Below are 21,770 nucleotides of genomic sequence, written 5' to 3'. Positions count from 1 at the left end.
CTGCCAGAGTCTCGTGCCTCCTTACCTGGCTTTGGGAAGGCAGTGCAAGGGCTTGTGGCAGGGTGTGTGTGTGTGTGTGTGTGTGCAAATGTCGCAGAGGGCCACCAGAAAATACACTGAGGGCTACGTGTTGGACCACCCTGAATTAAATTCAGTTTTCCTTGTGAGTTTTCCTGTTGGGCAGAGAATTGGCACAGACACAAAAGCTTTGCAGGAAACAGGGACAGACACGGCCTTCATGCATCTGAGTTTATTTACTCGATTCATGCGTTGATACAAAAATCTGTAGCAGTTTATAATTTGACCTTCTCCCGCCCCGCCCCGCCCACCATTTCTTTATACAAACTGATAATAGGATTTGTAATATTTCTTGGAACTCCCCACCCCCACCCCACACACAAAAAAAACAAAACAAAATTCTGAATCTTATGAAAGGATTTGATTGGTCCCAGACTCAGGAAGACCCCACCCTTTCCTGTTTTTCATATAATAATTTTAATTAGCAGGCACAAATAATGCAGAACCGAGCAGAAAAATGAACAGTAACAAATAAGTTACAAAATAAGCAAATCTAGTGAATAAAAGTGCTTACCCATTTTTGCTCAACATTATGTTACGAGCGCTATATGGAAAACAATGAACTGTGATTTGTTTTTCGGAATGATGGCATGATTGAAATCGGTTCTCCTGGCGTAAATAGACCTGCTTCCATATCTCCCCATCAGGAAAGATGGTGGAAATTTGTATTTTCACTGAGACAGTGTTGCAGAGGGATAGGAAGTGTCAGGCTATGACGTTTCCTGTTCCCTCCTCAACGCCGCTACATATGAAGGCACGCTTAGTGCTCCACAAAGTGAAAAACTAAACTACGTCTCAAAAACGGGAGGGGGGGAAAGGAAATACAAAATAAAATCTCCCTCTTGTTCTTTCCCCCCTAAAAACCTCACCCTGCCCCGAATTGTATAATAGTAAAGCAAACTTCATTCTTCAGCATCCAAAATTTTGCCCCACCCCAAATATGAAAACATCTATCAAGCATCATGTCAAAGATATAGGTTATGTGGTTTTTCATTCAATAACGGATACGTGTAAATGTAAAACCCCTCTCCCCCAACAAACAGTCTCTCCTATCGTTCCATAGGTGCCTCCTCAAATTCTGCTTTTAACCCCCCTTCGTGCCCCACCCTCTCCTGGCCCCCAGGGTCTGGTGGTGGTTTAAAGCATGGTTTTGAGTGTAAAACAAGGCAACAGATTATTTTGTAGACCGGGGGCGGGTGGGTGGGAAGGGGCAACAGGTAAGGTAGCTTTGAGAGAACATCTGCTGCAATGGAACCTCTCCTTTCAGATTGCATCGTGGACCCCAACTTTGATCTGAAGTCTCAGATCAGCAGTCGATTCTACTTAGCAGGTCACTTGGAGTTAGCTGCTACAGGATGGCGGTTGCAGGATGATGGTCCTTCTCTCCAAGTGGACTGTGGGCCAATCCACTGCCCTTCTTGCTAAAGAGAGGACTGAATACCTCCCTCTCGGTGGGCTGGCTATAACTAAGCAGGCCCCAGTTACTGATCCCTGTGCGAAGTTCTAATTCTTCCCTCACTGTTATTTGCAATCCATCCCAAAACAATTCCTTGTTCCTGACCCCATCCTGTTTGAGATTTGGGTTTCCTGAATCCCGCTGAACCCACCTCTCCTTCCATTTTGGTCCCGCTGGTATTCCATCTCCCACCAAACCGAACCCTATTTTCCCTCTAAGAGACCGCCATTCACCTGCCAGCCCCCTCACCACTTTCCTGACCCATTTCCCCCCTCAAAGCCGTCCTTCCAATTGACTGTCACACCATAATACACTCTGAGCTCTCTCCTCCCTTCTAAGTTTCTGATTCACCCCCTCAACTTTCCCTCCCCCCAAATATAAGCATATAAAAACATGCAGATTAGAATACTTGCATTTCAACATCAAAATACAACAGCTTTCCCCTGCCATCCCTTCCCACCTTAGAGAGTTACAGTCTCCAGGAAGCGGGAGAAAAACAACAAAATTGCCCTGCCTTCTACACCATGCACCCATCAAAGGGAGAGCAAAATTATTATTTTTCTGAGGGATAGTTGAGGGAAGGTCAGAGGTTAATAATTCGTGCAGATGGGATTAACAGGGGGGGGGAGTTTAAGGTCACCCCCTCACCCTAAATAAAGCCCTGTGACATCCTCCGAGCACAGATTTTAAAGGAGGAGGCCATTATACCACACCTTCCCCCATATTCCCACCCTCCCTCCCCAGCCCCATTGAATAACAGTCTGAGAAACAAAGCAAAAAATTAGTCACATTGTGCCGGGTGAAAATTCGTGTCTGACACACACACACAATTCTTTGCTGGTGCCCTTCCCCCACCCACCCCACCCACCCAGTTGTCTCTGTCCAGTAGCATACACAGTTGTCCATCAGGCCCTTTAAAAATAGTTGTTGTTGTTGTTGTTGTTGTTGTCGTTTGGTATGGAGTGTATGCTCTCTTGTGTATTCCTCCGTCAGTGAAGTACAGTTCGACTCTCCTCTACCGGCGCCCCTTTCGTGTTCTGTTGCTCCTCTTACTAGTGTGGTCTTAACACTCTTCTCCAGCCTTTCGCTCCGCAGGGCTTGCTCTTATCTTCTTCCCTTCGCAGGACACCCAACACACACACAGTTCCTCTTCCAGTGGATTTTAAACTGGCCTGGGTCATCATTTTCACATCCAGAGGGAGTTTGTCGCCTTTGGTGCTTCCTTCGCCCATTCCACATTCTCTCTCGCACCACCAGCTGATCTCATACATTAGCCTTTCATTCTGCAATTCTGTGTATATAACTTTCCCCATCGAGCAGTTTTTCAACTTGTTTTCAGGGGAGGGGGGTGTCTTATCACACATCTCTCTCAGTCTCTCTCTCACTCACACATTTCTGCTTTGAACCTCTTTTCCTGGCCTTGGTGTTTTCTCACTCCTTAGTTCCTGGCTCTGTTTCTTTTGTCACAAGTGTGCGATTGCTGACCTCCCCTATCCATTCTGCCTTTCAAAAATGGCCTCGTGCCAGAACTGAGCAAACACATTCAGATTTCCTGGTGTGGCCAGGGAACTTAATGCCAAAGGGCTTGGCCTAAACAGCTTTCTATGCCCTCCTAACTGCCTCCATTGCCTCTTGTGTGTGCTCCAATCTGCCCTGTTGCTGCCCTAACTCCATGCCAACTTGGGATAAAGGCAGGATATAAATAAGCAAATGTCTCAGCTGACTCCCACCCCAACTGGATACTTTCAGAGTCTCTTAATCTGTGTTCTGCCAAACTTCACTTCCCCTTAAAAGCCACATATGCCAACATGACAAACACCAAAATAGCTTAAAGACTAACCAATGTATTATGGCATAAAAGTAGTTCATGGAAGTTTATGCCATGACATTTGATGGCCTTTAAGGTGCCACAAGGCCCTTAGTCTTTTGAGGCAAAAGCAACAAAACAACTTTATTATTTATGGTGCTTTTTTCTTTTACCACGTTAAGTCGGGTTTGAGAAGAAACACAGGGAATGGGGGCTGGGGTAAACAGGGTGCCCTTTGGATGAGGGCATCATGAAAACCACACAAAAACCATGTGCATGCCCGTGGCGCATCAAATGCACTTCGAAATGCCATGTGTAGGCATCCCCGCTTCTCTGAAAATGTAAACACAACAGAGCATTGTCTCACCTCAAAGACTAATTTATTGCTGCATAAGCTTCTGTAGACTAGAGTCTACCTTATCAGATGAATGGAGTATACATAATTGGGAGACAGGACAGGGTGGACAAAGATGAGCAAGATCGGAGGGAAATGTGCTGAAAAAGTACAGACTGTGACAGCTGTCAATGCCCAAATAAATGCATCACCAAAGCTGTGTTGATGATAGCACCTGCATCCTGGCATTGGTAAGCTACGTATATTAGTCGGCTTACCAAGGTCAGGATCCCGGTGTTATCATCAATACTACTTTGTCAACTAGTTTGCCTACATTTTATGTCATTGTCACAATCTGAAATTTTTGCATTCTGTTTCGCTCTGACCTCACTCCTCACCCCGCCATTTAGATGAGCCTGCAAACTCAGGTTACCACTTGATTCATCTGTACATGACAGCTTAAGCCACAAGACACCATTATTCTCTTAAGGGGCCACAGACCTCTTCTGTTGTATTTGCTGCAACAGACTAACAAGGCTACCCCTCTGGAAACGGCTAGACATCCTGCCTTTTCCTGCTTCCATTTAGACCCATGTTCTGCTTTCCTTTTCCCTGCTGAAGAACCCTATGCAACCCAACACCCTGTGGCCCTACTCTAATACCAGCAACTGGACTTCTAGAGGAAAAAGAGATACCTTGGCCCATGCTCTCTTTTCTTCTGAATGGGGTGCCTACTAATACTGTTCTCTATCCTTCCCAGTTTCATTCATTCCAGCAACTTTCTCATGTAAAAATGCAGCAACACCAGTTCTATTCCTTCATGACTGGTTGGTGACTGGTGGGTTTTTGTTCCCCCGTTGGCTTATTTGCCATTCTTACAACTTCTTGAGCTGCCCTTTTTTTTACTTCCTCCTCTTTTGTACTTGCGCCTTCAGTTTGGAGAGTAGTGTCACCCCCCCCCCCATAAAACCCACCACCACTCTTACCAGTCTGTTCCCTTCTTTGCAAGGCCCTTGGCTCCTTCTTTCTCCTCCATTGCCTCGTCCACAATTTCCACTTTCACGCTCCAACTTCCACCGGTCCCATTTGTTAGAATCCTTTTGCTCAGAGCTGTATTCCCTCGACATTGATTTTATTCATTTCTCCAGCCAATACCATAAATTTCACTGCCGTTCTCTTTCCTGTTGAGTGGCTGGGTGATGGATTCGGTTATACAAGCCAACCTCCACGCCTATGTGTGTGTTGCCACCAAATCCAGGCAGCTTTGGCCTCCTTGTTAGCAAACCTCCTCTGACGCAACAGTTAACTCACTACAACAAACTCCCACCTGCAAAACGCTCAGTGGGCTCTGGTGGGCTCTTCCCTGCTTGTTCCTGCTTGCTGTCTTTGTAAACACGACGGATGAGAGCAGGAGACCTAAGAAGTGTTTCCTCTCTTGCTGCTGCTGGTTCTGTTCATTTGTTCCCAGCAAACATGTAAACATGCTCCCCACCTCCTTCCCAGGGGGGTGGGGAAAAAGAGCTTTTCTCCGGCAGGTTCTTGTAAACATGGAATATCGAAAGAGTTTTATTTGCTGTCGAAATTTGGCAGTGGATGGAAGATGGGCAGATGGGTCATTGGTTGAACAGATGACAATGGATGGAAGGAGAGTGAGAGAGAGTGCAGAGAGAGGGAGAAAATTGGCGGAGAGGAAAGAGGAGATGAGAATACCTCACCATCTAATTTTTTGTTTCCTTTCTCCTGTTTCACCTTATTTTTGGTTAGCTAAAATCCCTAGAAGGATGGGACACATGCAAGCATAACAAAGACGTTGTTTCTCTCAGTTTCGCTCTCTCGTGTCCCTCTCTCTTTCTCTCTCTCATCTCCGTTCTTGTGCTCCTGTTTTTGCATGGTTCAGAGATGGATGGGGACATGGGATGGATGTTCTGTACTCATGCTGGCTCCCAGCTCCAAAGATGAACGTTTCGGTGCTAGGGATGAAGTGGCAAGTTGAGTGCCGCCTTCACTGGAACACTGAGGGGTTCGGGTGGGGAAGGAGAGGGATTCAGGGACAAGGCGGGTTGGGGTTGGGGGAGCGGAATAAGAACACAGGGAAGGAGAACAGAAGAAGGAGATTTTTACTACCTGGAAAGAAACATGAAGGGGAAAACATTTTCACACATGCCCCAATTCAACCTCCCCACACCTGGCTTCCACTAGAATCTGGAGCATGTGGGAACAGGTCATTGGGAAAGCAACATGGAGGCTAAGGAGGCAGCGTCAGGGGAAGGTCTGATGGATGCACTTATTTTCTCCTTTTTTTGTTTTTGGCTGCTTTAGGTATGCTGGCAACAGGAAGCAGGGAAGTTAGGATGGGAAAGGGTTCTGAGGAGACATTGGTAGTTATGAAGATGGCCTGCTGCTTAGAATTAGGGCCAAGGTTGTGGCTGAAGGCCAAGGCCAACATAATCTTACGAAAAGCACTGTGTAATGCGAGGGGAGGGGAGGCTGTAGTCATCTAAATGTTTTTGGGATTCCCATTTCCATCAGCCTGGGTCAAAGTTCAGGCTTAGTGGGAGTTGTAACATCTGGAGAAAACATCTGGAGGACCACAGGTTCCCCATATCTGGGATAATGTGTAATAATTTTGGGGAAAAAGTAGCAATAGCTGTGCTCAGGGAGGCGGGTTGCTCTGAAGGGAGGACATGAAAAGCAGAGCATACAGCAAAAGGGATAAAACTGACCATTTCAAGAAGCTGCCATTTTCCCCAGAGGGTTAGGAAGAAAATGGAGGTGTTGGGGGACAACTTTATGAGGAAAAGAAAAGCTCTTTTCTTTTGAGAAGGGAAGGCATGGAACTCGCCTCACTCCTCAGGTAACAGTGATCCTGACTGCTGTCCTGAACTCTCAAAATACTTTTGTAAGTGTACACAGCAGGATATGAAAGGGGTAGGAGAGGCAATCCCTTTCTTTGATTTGGTTTCTAACCCCCCCCCCCCCAAAAAAACCCCCACCTTTCACACTCTTCTTGAGTTTTGGCAACAAAATGTTGTGGCATGGAGTGCTCCCTATATTCAGTGTTCCAGCCAGCCATGCTTCCTCCATCCCACGTCCACCCTTGTCTTTCCTTCCCAACAGATAATAATAATAATTTATTATTTATACCATGCCCATCTAGGCAGCTTCCAACAAATATTAAAACACAATAGTCTGTTAAACATTAAAAGCTTCCCTAAACAGACACTCAGCATTTCATGATTTCTGAGCATGCTTAGCCCTTCCTGGGCTCCTTCAGGTTGGGGGCTTAATGGAGTTTTCTGATATTCTTCACCCCCACCCCCAACATCATTTCCTGCAAAATTCCACAAACTTGCTGATTCCTCCCCCTTTTTCTCTCAGTAGCCCCAGTTTGGCTACAGAATTAACTTAGCGCCTGCATTTTATATGTATATTATCTCTCTACTGATAAGCCTTTCTCTTAAGAAGGGCAACTCTTACAAAGATAGCCAGTTTGGAGCCGCTTCCCCTTGCTTTAAGCAGCCCCCTCTATTCCACTGGCTCAGAGAGAGGTCACAATCTGATACAAACATATATTCTTGACTAGAAATTGCTCCATCTGTTTATTTATTTCATAAAATTTATACACCCCTTGACTATAAAGTAAAATTGGTTTAAAACAATACTTCTGTGACTAAGCGCCGAGTGCCGTGGCAGATGCTGACTTTTTAAACGGCAATATTAAGGATTCTAAGAATAATATATTCTCCTCTGACCTGATGGTGTCCCACAGGTCCTCCTCAAAAGCACTCGGGCAATCAGGATCCAGCCAAAATACGCTGTCAGGTGGCATGTGTGCAAATGAACCACCATTCGTGTTTCCATCCCTAGGCTCTCTACGTCCCATAATGCTTTGCTAAGCCCTTCTCTGGCCAAACTGATCACAAATGTTACTTTTTCCAAAAACCCAAAAATCCCTGGAATCCCATTCTGCTGGTTTCTTTGTACTGCAGCAGAAGACTCGGCAAGGGGGTTAGAGCTTAAAGGACAAAATGTTTGGACAAGAGTCCTCGCCACCCCCTGGTCCTCGGGATACTCACCTCCGAAGTTGATGGCGCAAGATGCCACGATGATGAGCACCCCCCCGACCAACGCGACAATGCTCAGCAGCTTTGCTACCCGTCCCAGGCGCCGTGCGCCGTCAATGTCTCCTTGCTGGAAGCTGTTCCGGGACTGGCAAGGAATTAAAAAAGAAAAGAAAAAAAGGAGCAAGGGTTTGGTGATTGTCCTGACATACAGCCTTTTGGTTAAAGGAAGAACAGGGAGAATTGAAAGAGAAAACTCTACACTTGCGTGCCTTGTCAGAAGAAAATGGGCCCACACTCAGGGGGCCCTCAGCATGGTGCCACCAACACCCACCACACCCAAGGCAGCGTGTGCTTCTGTTTCAGCTGCTATGGCAGCAGCAGCAGCAGCCCCTGCCTTCTGCTGTAGATTTCATAGATCTATAGGCTGGGGCCACCATATTCATCAAGAAAGCAGGCAGTCACCACAGACGATACCACTAAAACGGCCATCCAGGGGGTCCGCTGGGAGGTGAATGGCAGCAGAGCTGGATCAGGCTGGTGAGGGGCCCTTCTGAACCCCTGGGGCCCCCGCCCACTGCCTCACCTGGCTGGCTGCTGGGGAAAAGCCAGGGCTGTGGGGTGAGAGTCTTGCTGTGCTGTCCTAGGCTGGGTCCTCAGCACCTTCAACAAAAGGCATCTCTGGCAGCAGATGAGGGGAGGACCTTTGCCAAAGAGCCTGTCAATCCGCTGCCAGTTCAAGGGGACAGCAGCCAGGGGGACTCACGGCCTGACCTGTCACGAGGCAGCTGCATCAGTGCATGTGGTTTGGGAGAGGACCTAATGCTATGGCAAGAAGCCAAGAAGTTGAGATCCTTCTTGGCTGCTGCTTGGATAGAAGCAATCTCTGAGCTTCCTAATGGAAGAACGAGACACAAGAAAACAGAATTTAAGCCTGTGATCCTATGCCCACCTGGAAGTAAACCTCGTGCAGCTCAACGGAACTTACTTTTGAGAAGGCACGGAAAGGATTGCGCAGTGAGAGGCTCGTAGGGTGGTAGTGTGTGCCCAAAATGGATTTGGGTGGATTGTGAATGGTCAGCTGGCATGAGCCGCCAAACCTATTTTGTTACATTTAGCGGGTTTTACCAAATAGGAAACCTGAAGGAAACTTTCTAGTAGGTTGGTCGACTCTTGGAGAGGTGTCTCAGCCTGTCTTCTTGTGTGGATAGATTTACCTGTGAGGAGGTGTTCCAGTCTGAGATTTTAAGCAGCGGAGTGAGCCACTTCCAAGTTAGTAGCCTTGCTCCTTGGCTGAGGAGGAGATTGACCCACAACCTCAAGGGGCAAACGAAAGAGAACAGTGACAAGGCAGCGCTATTGTGGGGACAGCCTTGGTGCTGGTGGGTGTATCAAAGCAGCAGGTGCCTCTCCTAGTTGTTCCAGGACACACAAACCAAATACACACACACACACAGAGAGAGAGAGAGAGAGAGAGAGAGAGAGAGAGAGAGAGGCGCCACTCCCTTTGCACTTACCATGACAGAATACACAAAGGCGACAATGTTGATAGGCCAGATTGGGCAGAAACAGGAGAGGGCAGCAATGAATATGTAGTCTCTGGGTTTCTCCCCAGCTTCACCAGCTGCCGATCCTGTTGCAGAGGCCTGCCGGCTCAGGCTGGCACGCGGAGACCCCGCGGATCCCGCTAAGTGCACCTGAGACCCGGACAAACTGCCCCTCACGACAGCCCTTGGGCCGCCATTGATGCTGTTCTGAGGCTTCAGGTCATTCAACGACGCCGACTTGGAGCGGGCTGGGGGGCTAGTGGGTGGGGCCGGGGTGGTCCCTATCTCCTCAGCTGAGCCAGCCCTAATCCCCGGGGGGTCCCCATTCTCCTGCGGCTCCCCCACCGTCTCCTCCTCAATGGTCACCGTCACCATCACAGGCGATGCGGGGGTCTCTGGGCCTTTGGGGCTCTTAGGTGGGGACTGCGGCTTGGGCTGCTCCTCAGGCTTCCCCTCCTCCTCCTCCTCCTGGGCATGATCCTCAGGCTTCCCTTGCTCCTGCTTCTCCTCCTCCTTCCCTTGCTGCTCCTGTTCTGGGGGAGCCTCGTTCTTCTCAGCGTCGTCCGACATGGCAGGCAGCTACCTGGATTAGAGGAGAATTAGAGGAGGGGGAATGTTCAGGGTGGAGAAGCAGCCGTCTTTCCCCTCCCTGCCTGGTACTGGGTCTGATCTGCAGAACCAAAGTCCAGGGCCAATGGACCAGCGCTTCTCAACTTGCAGCCAAGTTCCCAGAGTCCTCCAACCCCCTAGCAGCCTTCAGTGTCCCTTTGACCTGCCTAAAGCAGGGATGGGTGACTTGACGGCCTTCAGAGATGGTTGTGTTCCATTTCTCATTGTTCCTGGCTCTGCTGGAGATACCCCTTCCCAGTGCTTTGTTTCTAAAACAAAATGTTTAGGGGTACTCTCATTTTCCTACTCGTATTGAAATACTGCCCCTCAATGAGGCCAAATTTAGATTCATTATATGTTTAGGGGTATGCGTACCCCTGCCTACCCCCGGGAAAAAAAGCACTGCCCTCTCCCCTGGTCTAAAGCGATGTGTGGATCAGGTTGATGTGCAAAAAGGTTGACCAACTGATCAACGGTTGCAAAAATTGTGACAGCTGCATATGGGGGAGGGAGGAAATAACATCGCCTCTCTTCTATGTGGTTGGTTTTTTATAGGATATGGGACGTCGTTGCGAAAATTGCTACTTCTTATTAGACACATGCTCAAGAGAAATAAAGTATATGATGCTTGGTTTGTAAAGAAAGGTGAATGGCTTTTAGCATTGTATGGAAATATGAATTCAGCTGGGATGCAAGGTTTTCGTTTATTTTAATTGCTCCTATATATGGAATAACATAACAGGTGCTATTCATAGTGCAATAATTCATAGCTGCTGTACATGCCTTTCTAATGACACAATTATATCATAATATATCATATAATGATATATTATAGTCAACAAAAGAGTGGCGAAAGCTGTACTGGGATGCAATCTCAAAAATGATAGAATGATCTTGATACGAATCCAAGGCAGACCTTTTAACATCACAGTAATCCAAGTTTATGCACCAACCACTGGTGCTGAAGAAACTGAAATTGACCAATTCTATGAAGACTTACAACACCTTATAGAAATGACACCAAAGAAGGATGTTCTTCTCATTATAGGGGATTGGAATGCTAAAGTAGGGAGTTAAGAGATAAAAGGAACAACTGGCAAGTTTGGCCTTGGAGTTCAAAACGAAGCAGGGCAAAGGCTAATAGAGTTCTGCCAAGAGAACAAGCTGGTCATCACAAACACGCTTTTCCAACAACACAAGAGACGACTCTACACATGGACATCACCAGATGGGCAGCACCGAAATCAGATTGATTATATTCTCTGCAGCCAAAGATGGAGAAGCTCTATACAGTCAGCAAAAACAAGACCTGGAGCCGACTGTGGCTCAGATCATCAGCTTCTTATAGCAAAATTCAAGCTTAAACTGAAGAAAGTAGGAAAAACCACTGGGCCAGTAAGATACAATCTAAGTCAAATCCCTTATGAACACACAGTGGAAGTGAGGAACAGGTTTAAGGATTTAGATTTGGTGGACAGAGTGCCTGAAGAACTATGGATGGAGGCTCGTAACATTATACAGGAGGCAGCAACTAAAACCATCCCAATGCAAGAAAAGGAAATGCAAGAAAGCAAAGTGGCTGTCCAACGAGGCCTTACAAATAGCGGGGGAGAGAAGACAAGCAAAATGCGAGGGAGATAGTGAAAGATACAGGAAATTGAATGCAGATTTCCAAAAAATAGCAAGGAGAGACAAGAAGGCCTTCTTAAACGAGCAATGCAAAGAAATAGAGGAAAACAATGGAATGTGAAAAACCAGAGATCTGTTCAAGAAAATTGGAGATATGAAAGGAACATTTCGTTCAAAGATTACCATAATAAAAGACAAAAGTGGAAAGGACCTAACAGAAGCAGAAGACATCAAGAAGAGGTGGCAAGAATACACAGAGGAATTATACCAGAAAGATATGGATGTCTTGTACACCCCAGGTAGTGTGGTTGCTGACCTTGAGCCAGACATCCTGGAGAGTGAAGTCAAATGGGCCTTAGAAAGCCCACTTAGAAAGTGATGATATTCCAGCTGAACTATTTAAAATTTTAAACAATGATGCTGTTAAGGTGCTACACTCAATATGCCAGCAAATTTGGAAAACTCAGCAGTGGCCAGAGGATTGGAGAAGATCAGTATACATCCCAATCCCAAAGAAGGGCAGTGCCAAAGAATGCTCCAACTACCGCACAATTGCACTCATTTCACATGCTAGCAAGGTTATGCTTAAAATTCTACAAGGCAGGCTTAAGCAGTATGTGGACCGAGAACTCCCAGAAGTGCAAGCTGGATTTCGAAGGGGCAGAGGAACCAGAGACCAAATTGCAAACATGCGCTGGATTATGGAGAAAGCTAGAGAGTTCCAGAAAGACATCTACTTCTGCTTCATTGACTATGCAAAAGCCTTTGACTGTGTCAACCACAGCAAACTATGGCAAGTTCTTAAAGAAATGGGAGTGCCTGATCACCTCATCTGTCCCCTGAGAAATCTCTATGTGGGACAAGATGCTACAGTTAGAACTGGATATGGAACAACTGACTGGTTCAAAATTGGGAAAGGAGTACAGCAAGGCTGTATATTGTCTCCCTGCTTATTTAACTTATATGCGGAATTCTTCCTGTGAAAGGCTGGGCTGGATGAATCCCTAGCCGGAATTAAGATTGCCAGAAGAAATATCAACAACCTCAGATATGCAGATGACACAACCTTGATGGCAGAAAGTGAGGAGGAATTAAAGAACCTTTTAATGAGGGTGAAAGAGGAGAGCGCAAAATATGGTCTGAAGCTCAGCATCAAAAAAATGAAGATCATTGCCACTGGTCCCATCACCTCCTGGCAAATAGAATAGTGATGTATGGAAGTGAGAGCTGGAACATAAAGAAGGCTGATCGCCGAAGAATTTGTGCTTTTGAATTATGGTGCTGGAGGAGACTCTTGAGAGTCCCATGGACTGCAAGAAGATCAAACTCATCCATTCTGAAGGAAATCAGCCCTGGAAGGACAGATCGTGAAGCTGAGGCTCCAATACTTTGGCCACCTCATGAGAAGAGAAGACTCCCTGGAAAAGACCCTGATGTTGCACAAGGGGAAGGGGACAACAGAGGACGAGATGGTGGGACAGTGTTCTCAAAGCTACCAGCATGAGTTTGACCAAACTGCAGGAGGCAGTGGAAGATAGGAGTGCCTGGCGTGCTCTGGTCCAGGGGGTCACGAAGAGTCGGGCACGACTAAACGACTAAACAACAACAACAACATATCATATCATATATACTAAAATATGAACAGAATGCCTCTGAATTTAGCTTTCCCTTTCACCTAAGTAGCTTCAGGCAGGTCTTCCAACACCAAAGATTGGGGGTTAGTATTTATTTCCTTCTCTTTCAGCAATCTTGAGCCCAGCATTTTATTTTATTTTTTTTTTACTTTGGAATGGGCGGCACCCATCCAGGTGAGGACACTCTCTCAACAAGGCCAACCCAAGACACTCTGCCGCCTGAGGCAAAATAAAACATTGCATCCCCTCTGGATCTCACTTCAGCACTGACAATGGGACTCACATCTGAGTCAGCAGGCTAGTTTAGCAGGGCGCTGTGTGACATACATCGCTCTACCTTCAACAGAGAGAGGTGGCTGGGAGGTTCAGAAAGAATAGCATAGCTGTCAACCTTCCCTTTTTTGTGGGAAATTCCCTCATTCCAGTGCCATTTCCCACTGCTTCTCACTGCTATGTCGGATTGTTAGATATCCCGTAGACTGTTCCCGGGACATGTGAGGCTACTGATCCCTTATTTTCAAATCTGAAAGTTGACAGCTATGAAGAACAGTCAAGGACTGATACAACTGCCCACCCCCCTGTGACACCTGAGGCAGTTTCCTCACTCTGCCTCATGATCCAGCTGGCCCCACCACCCAAATACACACCATCGCTACCATCACCATCTTTCCGACCAACACAACCCAATATTGCCATTCCACTGAATGGCACATGCGCTGTTAGAAATTAGCCAGGCGCCAGGCGCGTTTTGCTACTGGAGTGGTTCCAATAGCAACTACATGGAGATTTATGGGCTCCAGGTTGGCGACCACAGTTTTAAAACCTCTGCCTTAGTCCATCGTTTATTCCGGTTCCATTTCCACTGTGTGTGTTTCTCCTCCTTGCATACTGGGACAAGTGAATTGTTGTGAGAGCAAGCTACAGTCAAGTAACATAGATGAGATGATAGGATCATAGAACTGTAGCATTGGAAAGGACCTTGAGGATCATCCAGTCCAACCCTCTGGAGAATAGACATTCTGTTGTGGAGGCTGTAACCTAGTTTTAAGACGCCATTTGACACCTTGCTTATATATCTGAGTTTCTAGCGCTGGGCACATGCCAATCTAAGTGATGCACACAGCCCTTCTGTTACCAAGAGTTCTGTTACAACCTGGCTCCAATATATCTAAAGAGCCCCTGTGGACCCTTTACTCTGCAAGATCTACAAGAAGGACTAAGAAACTACTTATTGCTTTATGAAAAGCATTTGCATTCCGCCTTTCATTTCATGGAGAAGCTTGTGTGGGAGACGTGTGTTTTTAGTTGCCAGTGGGAGCACCTAACAGTTGGCACATCTCCAGAAGCAACTAATTTCACACAAGTTGGGTGCCTGCATGGAGGAGGTCTTCCCTGCAGTACCATTTAGCGGACCTAGGGAACCTGTGGCACACTTAACAGGACCTCCTCCATAGATTGCATTTATATTAAATTTCGCCCAGTTTCTTATTTGGCAGAAATTCAGATTCAGCTTTTACGTTGCCCTTGGAAATGGACTTGGAGGAATGCTTAATGAAGAGCCTGCCAACAAACCCGTAAGGCGAGTAATGTTAAGCATAAACTCAAGGTGCCATTTCAGATTTCAGTAATGGGTGGATGAAGGTGAGAAAGAGATTTAAGTGGTTGGGAGATAAGCCCTAGCAGCTGGTTTGTGGATTCCTTAAATTAAATTGCAAAAAGCAAAACAAAGAAACAACAACATGCACACATACTTTAAGACATACCATTGCATGAAGGAAAATTGTTACGTGTGTGTATGTGTAATCTGTGTTGTGATTCTTTTCTTCTTTTATACTTCACATAACTACGACAGTTTTTATTCACAGAGGATAAAGACCTGCCTCACCCCTTTTTTAATGCAAAGAGATCTCTGGCAAGCGCACCTTGTATGCATCTCTATTCCATTGCTTAACAATAGGCTACATAGCGTACAGAACCAGAGAATGGGCTCGAGAGCAGCTAAGTGCTCCATCACATGGGGCCATCCCTGCCTTCCCTGAATGGCGTTCCTAACGCCAACACTCCAGATTCAATATCTATGCTTTTCCCTTTCCAGAAACAAAACTGGGGAAAGCAGTCTTTGAAAGGAGGTTGAAATGGAACTCAAACAAGAAATAAATGCTCCCGTTTTAAATCAGTAAAGTAGCTGCAAACAATAGCCCACTTGAAAACACACACCAAAACAACTATTATCAAGGACATGCACAAAACTAAAGGCATCCTCTTGCCCGAGGCACAGCTCTTAGGAATTGTGAGAAGGGCTAAGTACAAACGGAAGTATGGGGGTGGGGGGCGCTTTGGCCCTCTGAAAATAGCAGGCATTAAACTGGCGGCTCTGGTCAGTGGACCACTTCACACGTAAAACGGACTCCCTGACAGGGCCCTATAGCCAAAGGCAGCTCCTTTGCAAATGTACCTCAATGATGCATATTTGCAAGCAGGTGTTTATGGCATTCCCTTCTAAAACTGCCCTGCGTAAACTGGCCTTCTGGACTGCCTGCACCGCAGCTATCAGTGCAAACAAGTGGACCCATCATTCATCTTTGGCTGATACGCCACCTATACCTGGAAGCTGCCTTAGACCAGATCAGACCATCGGGTATTTTTTCCACTGACTGGGGGCAGGTCTCCAGTGTTCCAGGAAGGAGCCTTTTCCCAGTCCTTACCTGGAGCTGCTGGGGATTGAACTTAAGACCATCTGCATGCAAAGCAGATGCTCTTCCAGCTGAGCTATGGTTGTTCACCTACCGCTGGGAGATCAAGGCACTGTTGTGCATGCTTTGGTGGCTTCTGAAGCCCTCCACATGTGCTTGAAGATAGTTTGGAAACTTCAGCTAGCGGAAAATGCAGCAGCAGCAGCAGGCCACCTGCAGACAGATGTATGCGACTGTTCTTAAATATCACCTATTTTGAGACATCTGCCCTTAAAATCCTAGCGGTTTAGAGTCCTTGTGAACTCTTAAGATCTTCTGATGAAGACCTGTTGCTGATGCTCTACGGAGAGGTTGGATTCACTCCCAAATAGGGGTAGCGTCTTCTCAGTCGCAGCTCTGGTGTTCTGGGAACTCTTTATGAGACAGGTGAGACAGGTGAATACTTTCTTCCCTGCTGTCTTCCAAAAACTGAGCTAAAATGTTTATTTTTCAGAAAGCCTTTAGAAATCAGTTGGTTTGTTATGCTTTGTTTGTTTGCTGGCCTAAGCTCATGCTAAAACTGTTGTGGCTTTTATCATTATCAATGTTTGTTAGTGTACAGTTTTTGTGATTAAAATCGTAAGCCGCTGCGCAGGTTTTTTTTTAAAAAAAGAGACACACATGTGATAACACAAACAAACAAACAACTGTACTTCCTGGTGGGCATCCTGTGATCTGTTGGGACACTTCCCTGGCACGTGCTGCAGTGCCTCTATAGTTGTGTAACACCAAAGCAGACTCTCATCATATATCAGGCTGTTAACTGCAAAGCATTATCAGAAGACACAAGGTCCCAAATGAATGTGCGACTGTAGAGCTGTATGCATGATTATTTACATTTTTATCCTGTTTTTCTTCCATCATAGAATTCAATATGATGCACATCTCCCATCCAGGCAGTGACCAGACCCAGATGTGTTTAGTCTCATTGAGTGGCAGCCTTCAGACTGCACCCTAGAGCTCATAAAGTCAGAGGAGACCAAGTCAAAGGACACACACAAACACACATGACTCCAAAACATCCAGTGTAACAAATACCTTGCATCGGCTTATCAGGAATTGGAAATGATCAGGACAGTTCACATCTGATCCAAGGAGAGAGACTGTAGAACTGGTATGCAGAACCAAGAGCATCTTTCGCCACAGTGAGATGAGCAAAACAGAAGCAGACTCTCACTACATACAGGGAATATGTATGCAGAATTGGACTGCTGGTTGGTATTGGAGGGGAGCAGTATGGGCTGGAACCATATTGAATTATCTTAAATTTACTGATTCTGCAGAGGAGAAATTAAATCTTGGCAGGCATAATTCTTCCACCAGACTCCTTCCTAGGTCATGCTAGCCTCTGCTTAGGTGAGTTATCACCAATCTCCACCTTAAATCCCTTTCCACCAGAGTCTTCACAAGGAAATTTCAGGGTGGGAACTGACCAACCTTGGTCCCCCTCTTCTTTTCCCCTTCCTTCAATTCAGTTCTTTGACAGAGGATAGACCATATGAGTGATGCTGCGGGTTGATAATCTTCAACAAAAGATGTTACAACTTCTGCACTTTCAGGTCTGACCTACCTCTCGAAGATCTGGGGCGCTTGGCCTGGACACAGTATACTGTGATGTTAAAATGTGCAAAGGCAATGCAATTTTAGAAGGTATGATCAGTTGCAGGGAGAGGGAAAGGGCATGGATCATCGGAAGAAAATAGAAGCTAGAGGGAGCTGGTATAGATCTTGTAGAGAGGAAAAAGGAAACCTTAACTATGTGAAGGGCACCAAATCACATGGGAGGGAGAAGAGGGGAGGGGGTAGGGTGGATGGGGAAGCCCCATGGGCCATCTCTGACCTACAGGACAGAGGCAGCTCCCCCACAGCTGACAGACTGTGCTAATTTCCCTGTGGATACCACTGGGACTGATCCTGATTCAAATGGAACTTACTCTCACAGGTAAATGTGCATACGATTTGTAGGCAGACTTTGGCTTGATTATGCTCAGACTTCAGAGCACAATTCATTGGGTTTCCTGCAAAAGCACCACTGAAATTAATGGGAAATATGAAATATATTATTTGGAGGGAAGCAACAACCAGGGGGAATTTAGAGTTCTTCTCTAGAGGCATAAATGGGTTAGGAAATCAAATGTCAAGGATGCAGGAGGTTGTGTTCATGCATTCCTTCCTACAATCTGGCCAAAGCTGTTTTAGTCCCCACCCCCCTGTTGTTTGTAAGAGGGAAGAGTGGCAGGGATATGTTTTTTCCCCCTCTTCAAAAAGTGCTACAACAATTGTCATGATATACTGGTTCTCATTACCATGTTCCTGCTTCCTGACTGACACACTCTTTGAATGAGACACAGACAGACAACATGATTAAAACACTGGCTGGCACAAAGATGCCATAACAGATTCTCTGACTGACACAGCCATCTGATTATTATGGAGCCTGGAGGCATGGAACACCTCCACACGACCAAGGCAGTTGTGCTTGACATCCTGCTCCTTGCTGATCCACATAGTGCAACGGGCAACCACACAATTTCTCTAGTACCCATTCAGCAGGCACACCAAGAAGGCTGACATGTGGCACGGCCACCACTTTGTGCAATTCAGACGCACAGGGACCTGATTTGTTCCCGAGGCAGATTATTATTTTATGACAAACCCCAATGCAATGGACATTGATCCTTAAAACCATTACCTTATTTCCACACACTTGCATGTGCCCTGCACACATTTTGATCGCCTGCTGTGCAGCAGATGTAACCACAGCAGTAAATCCTGGGCCATCACAAAGAAATCTTTGCCTGACACCTCCGATTAGCCTGACCAGCCGATCTCTGTGCTTGACAGCCTCAACAATTCCTTCCCAGTTACTGGCTCTGGCAACCAGCTGCTGCCTTCCTCAAACGGAGGATCTGCCATGGGGAGGCTGATTCCCCCATCTGTTGAAGCCGTACGCCATTGAAGTCATCCTGACAGGCCCCATGGTCAAGTCACCAATGGTCTCACCCACTCTCTCCTTCGCCCACCCACAGCCTTGCCATTACATCACATCCTTGGTCCACTGCTAAGCATTTTCTCTTATAAGAAGAGGAGACACACACACACACACACAGCATAGTGCTGATGCAGACTCTCCTTTGACTTAGGGTAGTTCTGTGTGCTTTGTCCCTCGCCAGTCCACCCTCTGCAAGCAGTCACACGTTATGCTTGCTGCAAAGACCTATTAGGTGGCTTAAGGAGAGCCGTTGGTCTTCCGACAGCTTCTTCTGCCAAACAGAATGGGAATTGTTGTACATTAAAGCACGCAAGCATCATAAAATCATCTAAGTCTCATTTATACAGCAGATAGCTGGAGCGTGAGCTTGGAAACCAGCTTGGGGGGGTCACACATCATAGAGAGAGTGCTTGACCCTACCTTAGACGGAATTCCCTTTCTCAGATAAATCACCTGTTTAGGGACAGAGGATCTCACGTGTGAATGTGTCCTGTGCTTTACATAGGCAACATCCCTCCCTCCCTTCCCTTTCTCTAAGACCACACCCAACTGGGCAAACCCACCTTGGCGCCCCCCCTACCAGAGCCGCCCCTCTCTTTGGGCTGCTTACACACACCCAAGCCCCACACAGTCCCTCCTTCTCCCTCCTCCTGTACCAGCGGCAGTTTCTCCTTCACAGCATCCATCCACAATCGCCTTCCTACCACCCAAACCGCCTCCCTTGGGGACTCCCGCTTCTATCCTTCATCTTACCCCTGGTGGGAGCTCACCTCCACAAATCCTTCCCTCCTCACCTGTTTTGCCTCACTGTTTACGCCCCCCTCTCCCCCTCCTCCCAGTGACTTCACTCCCCGCACCCGACTTCCCTAGACCACACGACCAACGCCTTCTGCTACCAAGGACAGCTCCTTGCAACCCTTTTCTAACTCCGAGACGCGCCTGTATCTTCTACTCCTCACATCCAACCCGGTCCCCAGCTTCAAAGGGGAAAAGCAACCCCTCTTCTTCAACCTGCCAGCCATTCACTGCCCCCCTGCTCACTAAAACCCCATTCAGAGAGACTTATGGGGAAATCCTGCACGGGTCTACTCAGTAGCTGGTCCCATTGAGTTCCTCGGGACTTACTTCCAGGAAAGAGAGTATCGGGTTGTAGCTTTAGCAAAGGCTCGCCACAGCCCACCCCTCTGCCCCCTTCGTCTCCTCCTAAACACCCACTGCCCTCCCCCCTCCATTTATCTCCAACTTCCGTCTCACGCCCTCCTTCCTTCACACCCATTTCTGAGCAAGGCTGAGCCAGAGCTTCTCCACACTCAGCCTCCCTCTCCCACCTCCCGTAGCCAGCCCGTCCAACTCTTCGACCCATTTCTCGTTAAGGAACACAGGCGCGCGCGCGTATACACGGGATCGAGACCCTCCGACATCTCCCCCAGCCCCAAAACCAGCTGCTTTCTTCCTCCTCCCTCCCGCTGCCGCCCTCCTTTTCCTCGCTGCACCTTTCCCTCTCCAGTCCCTTTATCCCATTTCTGTGCCCATAGATGAAACCAGCAGCCGGCGAGGGGATTCGGTTGCCCTACATATCCACCCCCCACCCACTACTCCCTGCTGCCCCGCCCTCACTTCGCATCCCTACACCCCCACCGCCAGATGCCTCCGTGAACCCCCCATCTTCCAGCCCCACCATTTCCATCGCCACCCCTTGGAGAGTGCCCCCCCGCTTCCCTTTTCCCGTTCACACCCATCTCCGCCTGCTCCCTTCAGCCCCCCCCGTCTCCCCCGCCCGCTTGCCGCAGCACCGTTATCCTTTAAGACAAATAGATAAAGAGGGTTTGGGGGGGCTAAGGATGGACCAAGGCAGGGTCTCTCTTCTCCTACCTGGGCTCCCGGCTGTGTCCAGTTGGCAGAAGGGGGTGGGGTGGGCAAATGGCTGGCAGGATTAGTGCCCCCCCTTACGCACACATCACACCCCTCCCTTTCTGCTGTATCCCTCCTTCTCTCCCCTCCCCTTCTCTCCCTGGCTTCGGAGGGAGGAAGAGATGGGGAAATGCAGCCTCCGCCCCCCTTCCCTCCCCCCCACAAACCCACCCCTCTTACTTGCTCACTCGGCAGCTTTGTCTGCAAAGACGCCCCTTCCCCTCCCTTTGCACGAGTGTGTGCATCAAATGGTCTAATCGACGCTGCTTCTTCAAGGCAAGCTGGTTGAGGTTGGGGGGAGGGAGTTGTGGTTTGGGTTTTATGAAGAATCAGCTGATCGGGCGGGGGCAAGACATTAGCAGAAATGGTGTTGGTACTGGAAGCGTCCCACATATTCTGTATCTCCTCTCCACCTCAACCCCCCTGGAATAGACCAAAACTTCATGTCAGCACGCCACAAGTGCAATGAGCATCAAAGGACTAAGAAGTCCCAGCACCGCCACCATTGCCTCCTCCTCAGGGATTGCCCAGAGGCACAAATGTGCGCTGAATAAAAACGGGAGCTGGCAGATGGCGCTGAAGGGTGCCTGGGAAGACCCCATGGGTGGGACCTGAGGGTGCGGGACTGAGGGGGACCGCAGGCTGGGCGAAGGAGGGAAACTGTGCCCTCCGCCCAGCTGAGCTCAGCAAGATGATGTGGGAAATTTTCTGCACCAATCTGTTTTTGGGGAATCCTGGCTCCACAGCCCTCCCTCCTCCCCCTCCGGGAGAAAATTATATAAAATCTCTCGCTTCCAGTTTCTCATCCATTATTTATAACCTGCCCCGGCTGCTGCACAAGGGAGGGAGGAAAGAGCCCACAATTAACCTGCCTCGCTCACACCATGCCACAGCTCCAGTGCAGCATTTGCTGTCTACCAACCAGCAAAAAACCCCACTGCCACTGCTGCCACCGCCGCCACCACCACCCAGATGTCCAG

General features: G+C 47.7%; 1 protein-coding gene across 3 annotated transcripts; it reads right to left on the bottom strand.

Annotated features, from left to right (window-relative positions):
- Positions 1–235: 235 nt before the first annotated feature.
- PRRT2 (proline rich transmembrane protein 2) lies at positions 236–21,146 on the bottom strand. Of its 3 annotated transcripts, none has more exons than XM_080977867.1 (4): positions 20,979–21,146; positions 9,254–9,866; positions 7,752–7,884; positions 236–5,688 (listed from the first exon to the last, which is right to left on the bottom strand). In XM_080977867.1, exons 2-4 carry the CDS (start codon positions 9,851–9,853, stop codon positions 5,678–5,680), a joined length of 744 nt encoding a protein of 247 aa, XP_080833993.1. In that variant the 5' UTR covers positions 9,854–9,866; positions 20,979–21,146; the 3' UTR covers positions 236–5,677. The 3 variants fall into 3 exon arrangements, with proteins under 3 accessions (XP_080833993.1, XP_080833991.1, XP_080833992.1); XM_080977865.1 differs by having other exon boundaries at positions 20,971–21,142; XM_080977866.1 differs by lacking the exon at positions 20,979–21,146 and adding an exon at positions 20,752–20,915.
- Between the last annotated feature and the right edge of the window lie 624 nt (positions 21,147–21,770).

This window comes from Podarcis pityusensis, assembly GCF_964106645.2.
Source record: "Podarcis pityusensis genome assembly, chromosome: 13".
Lineage (NCBI taxonomy): Eukaryota > Metazoa > Chordata > Lepidosauria > Squamata > Lacertidae > Podarcis > Podarcis pityusensis.
The sequence above is the reverse complement of the archived record's forward strand: the minus strand, read 5'-3'. Positions and strand labels throughout refer to the sequence as shown.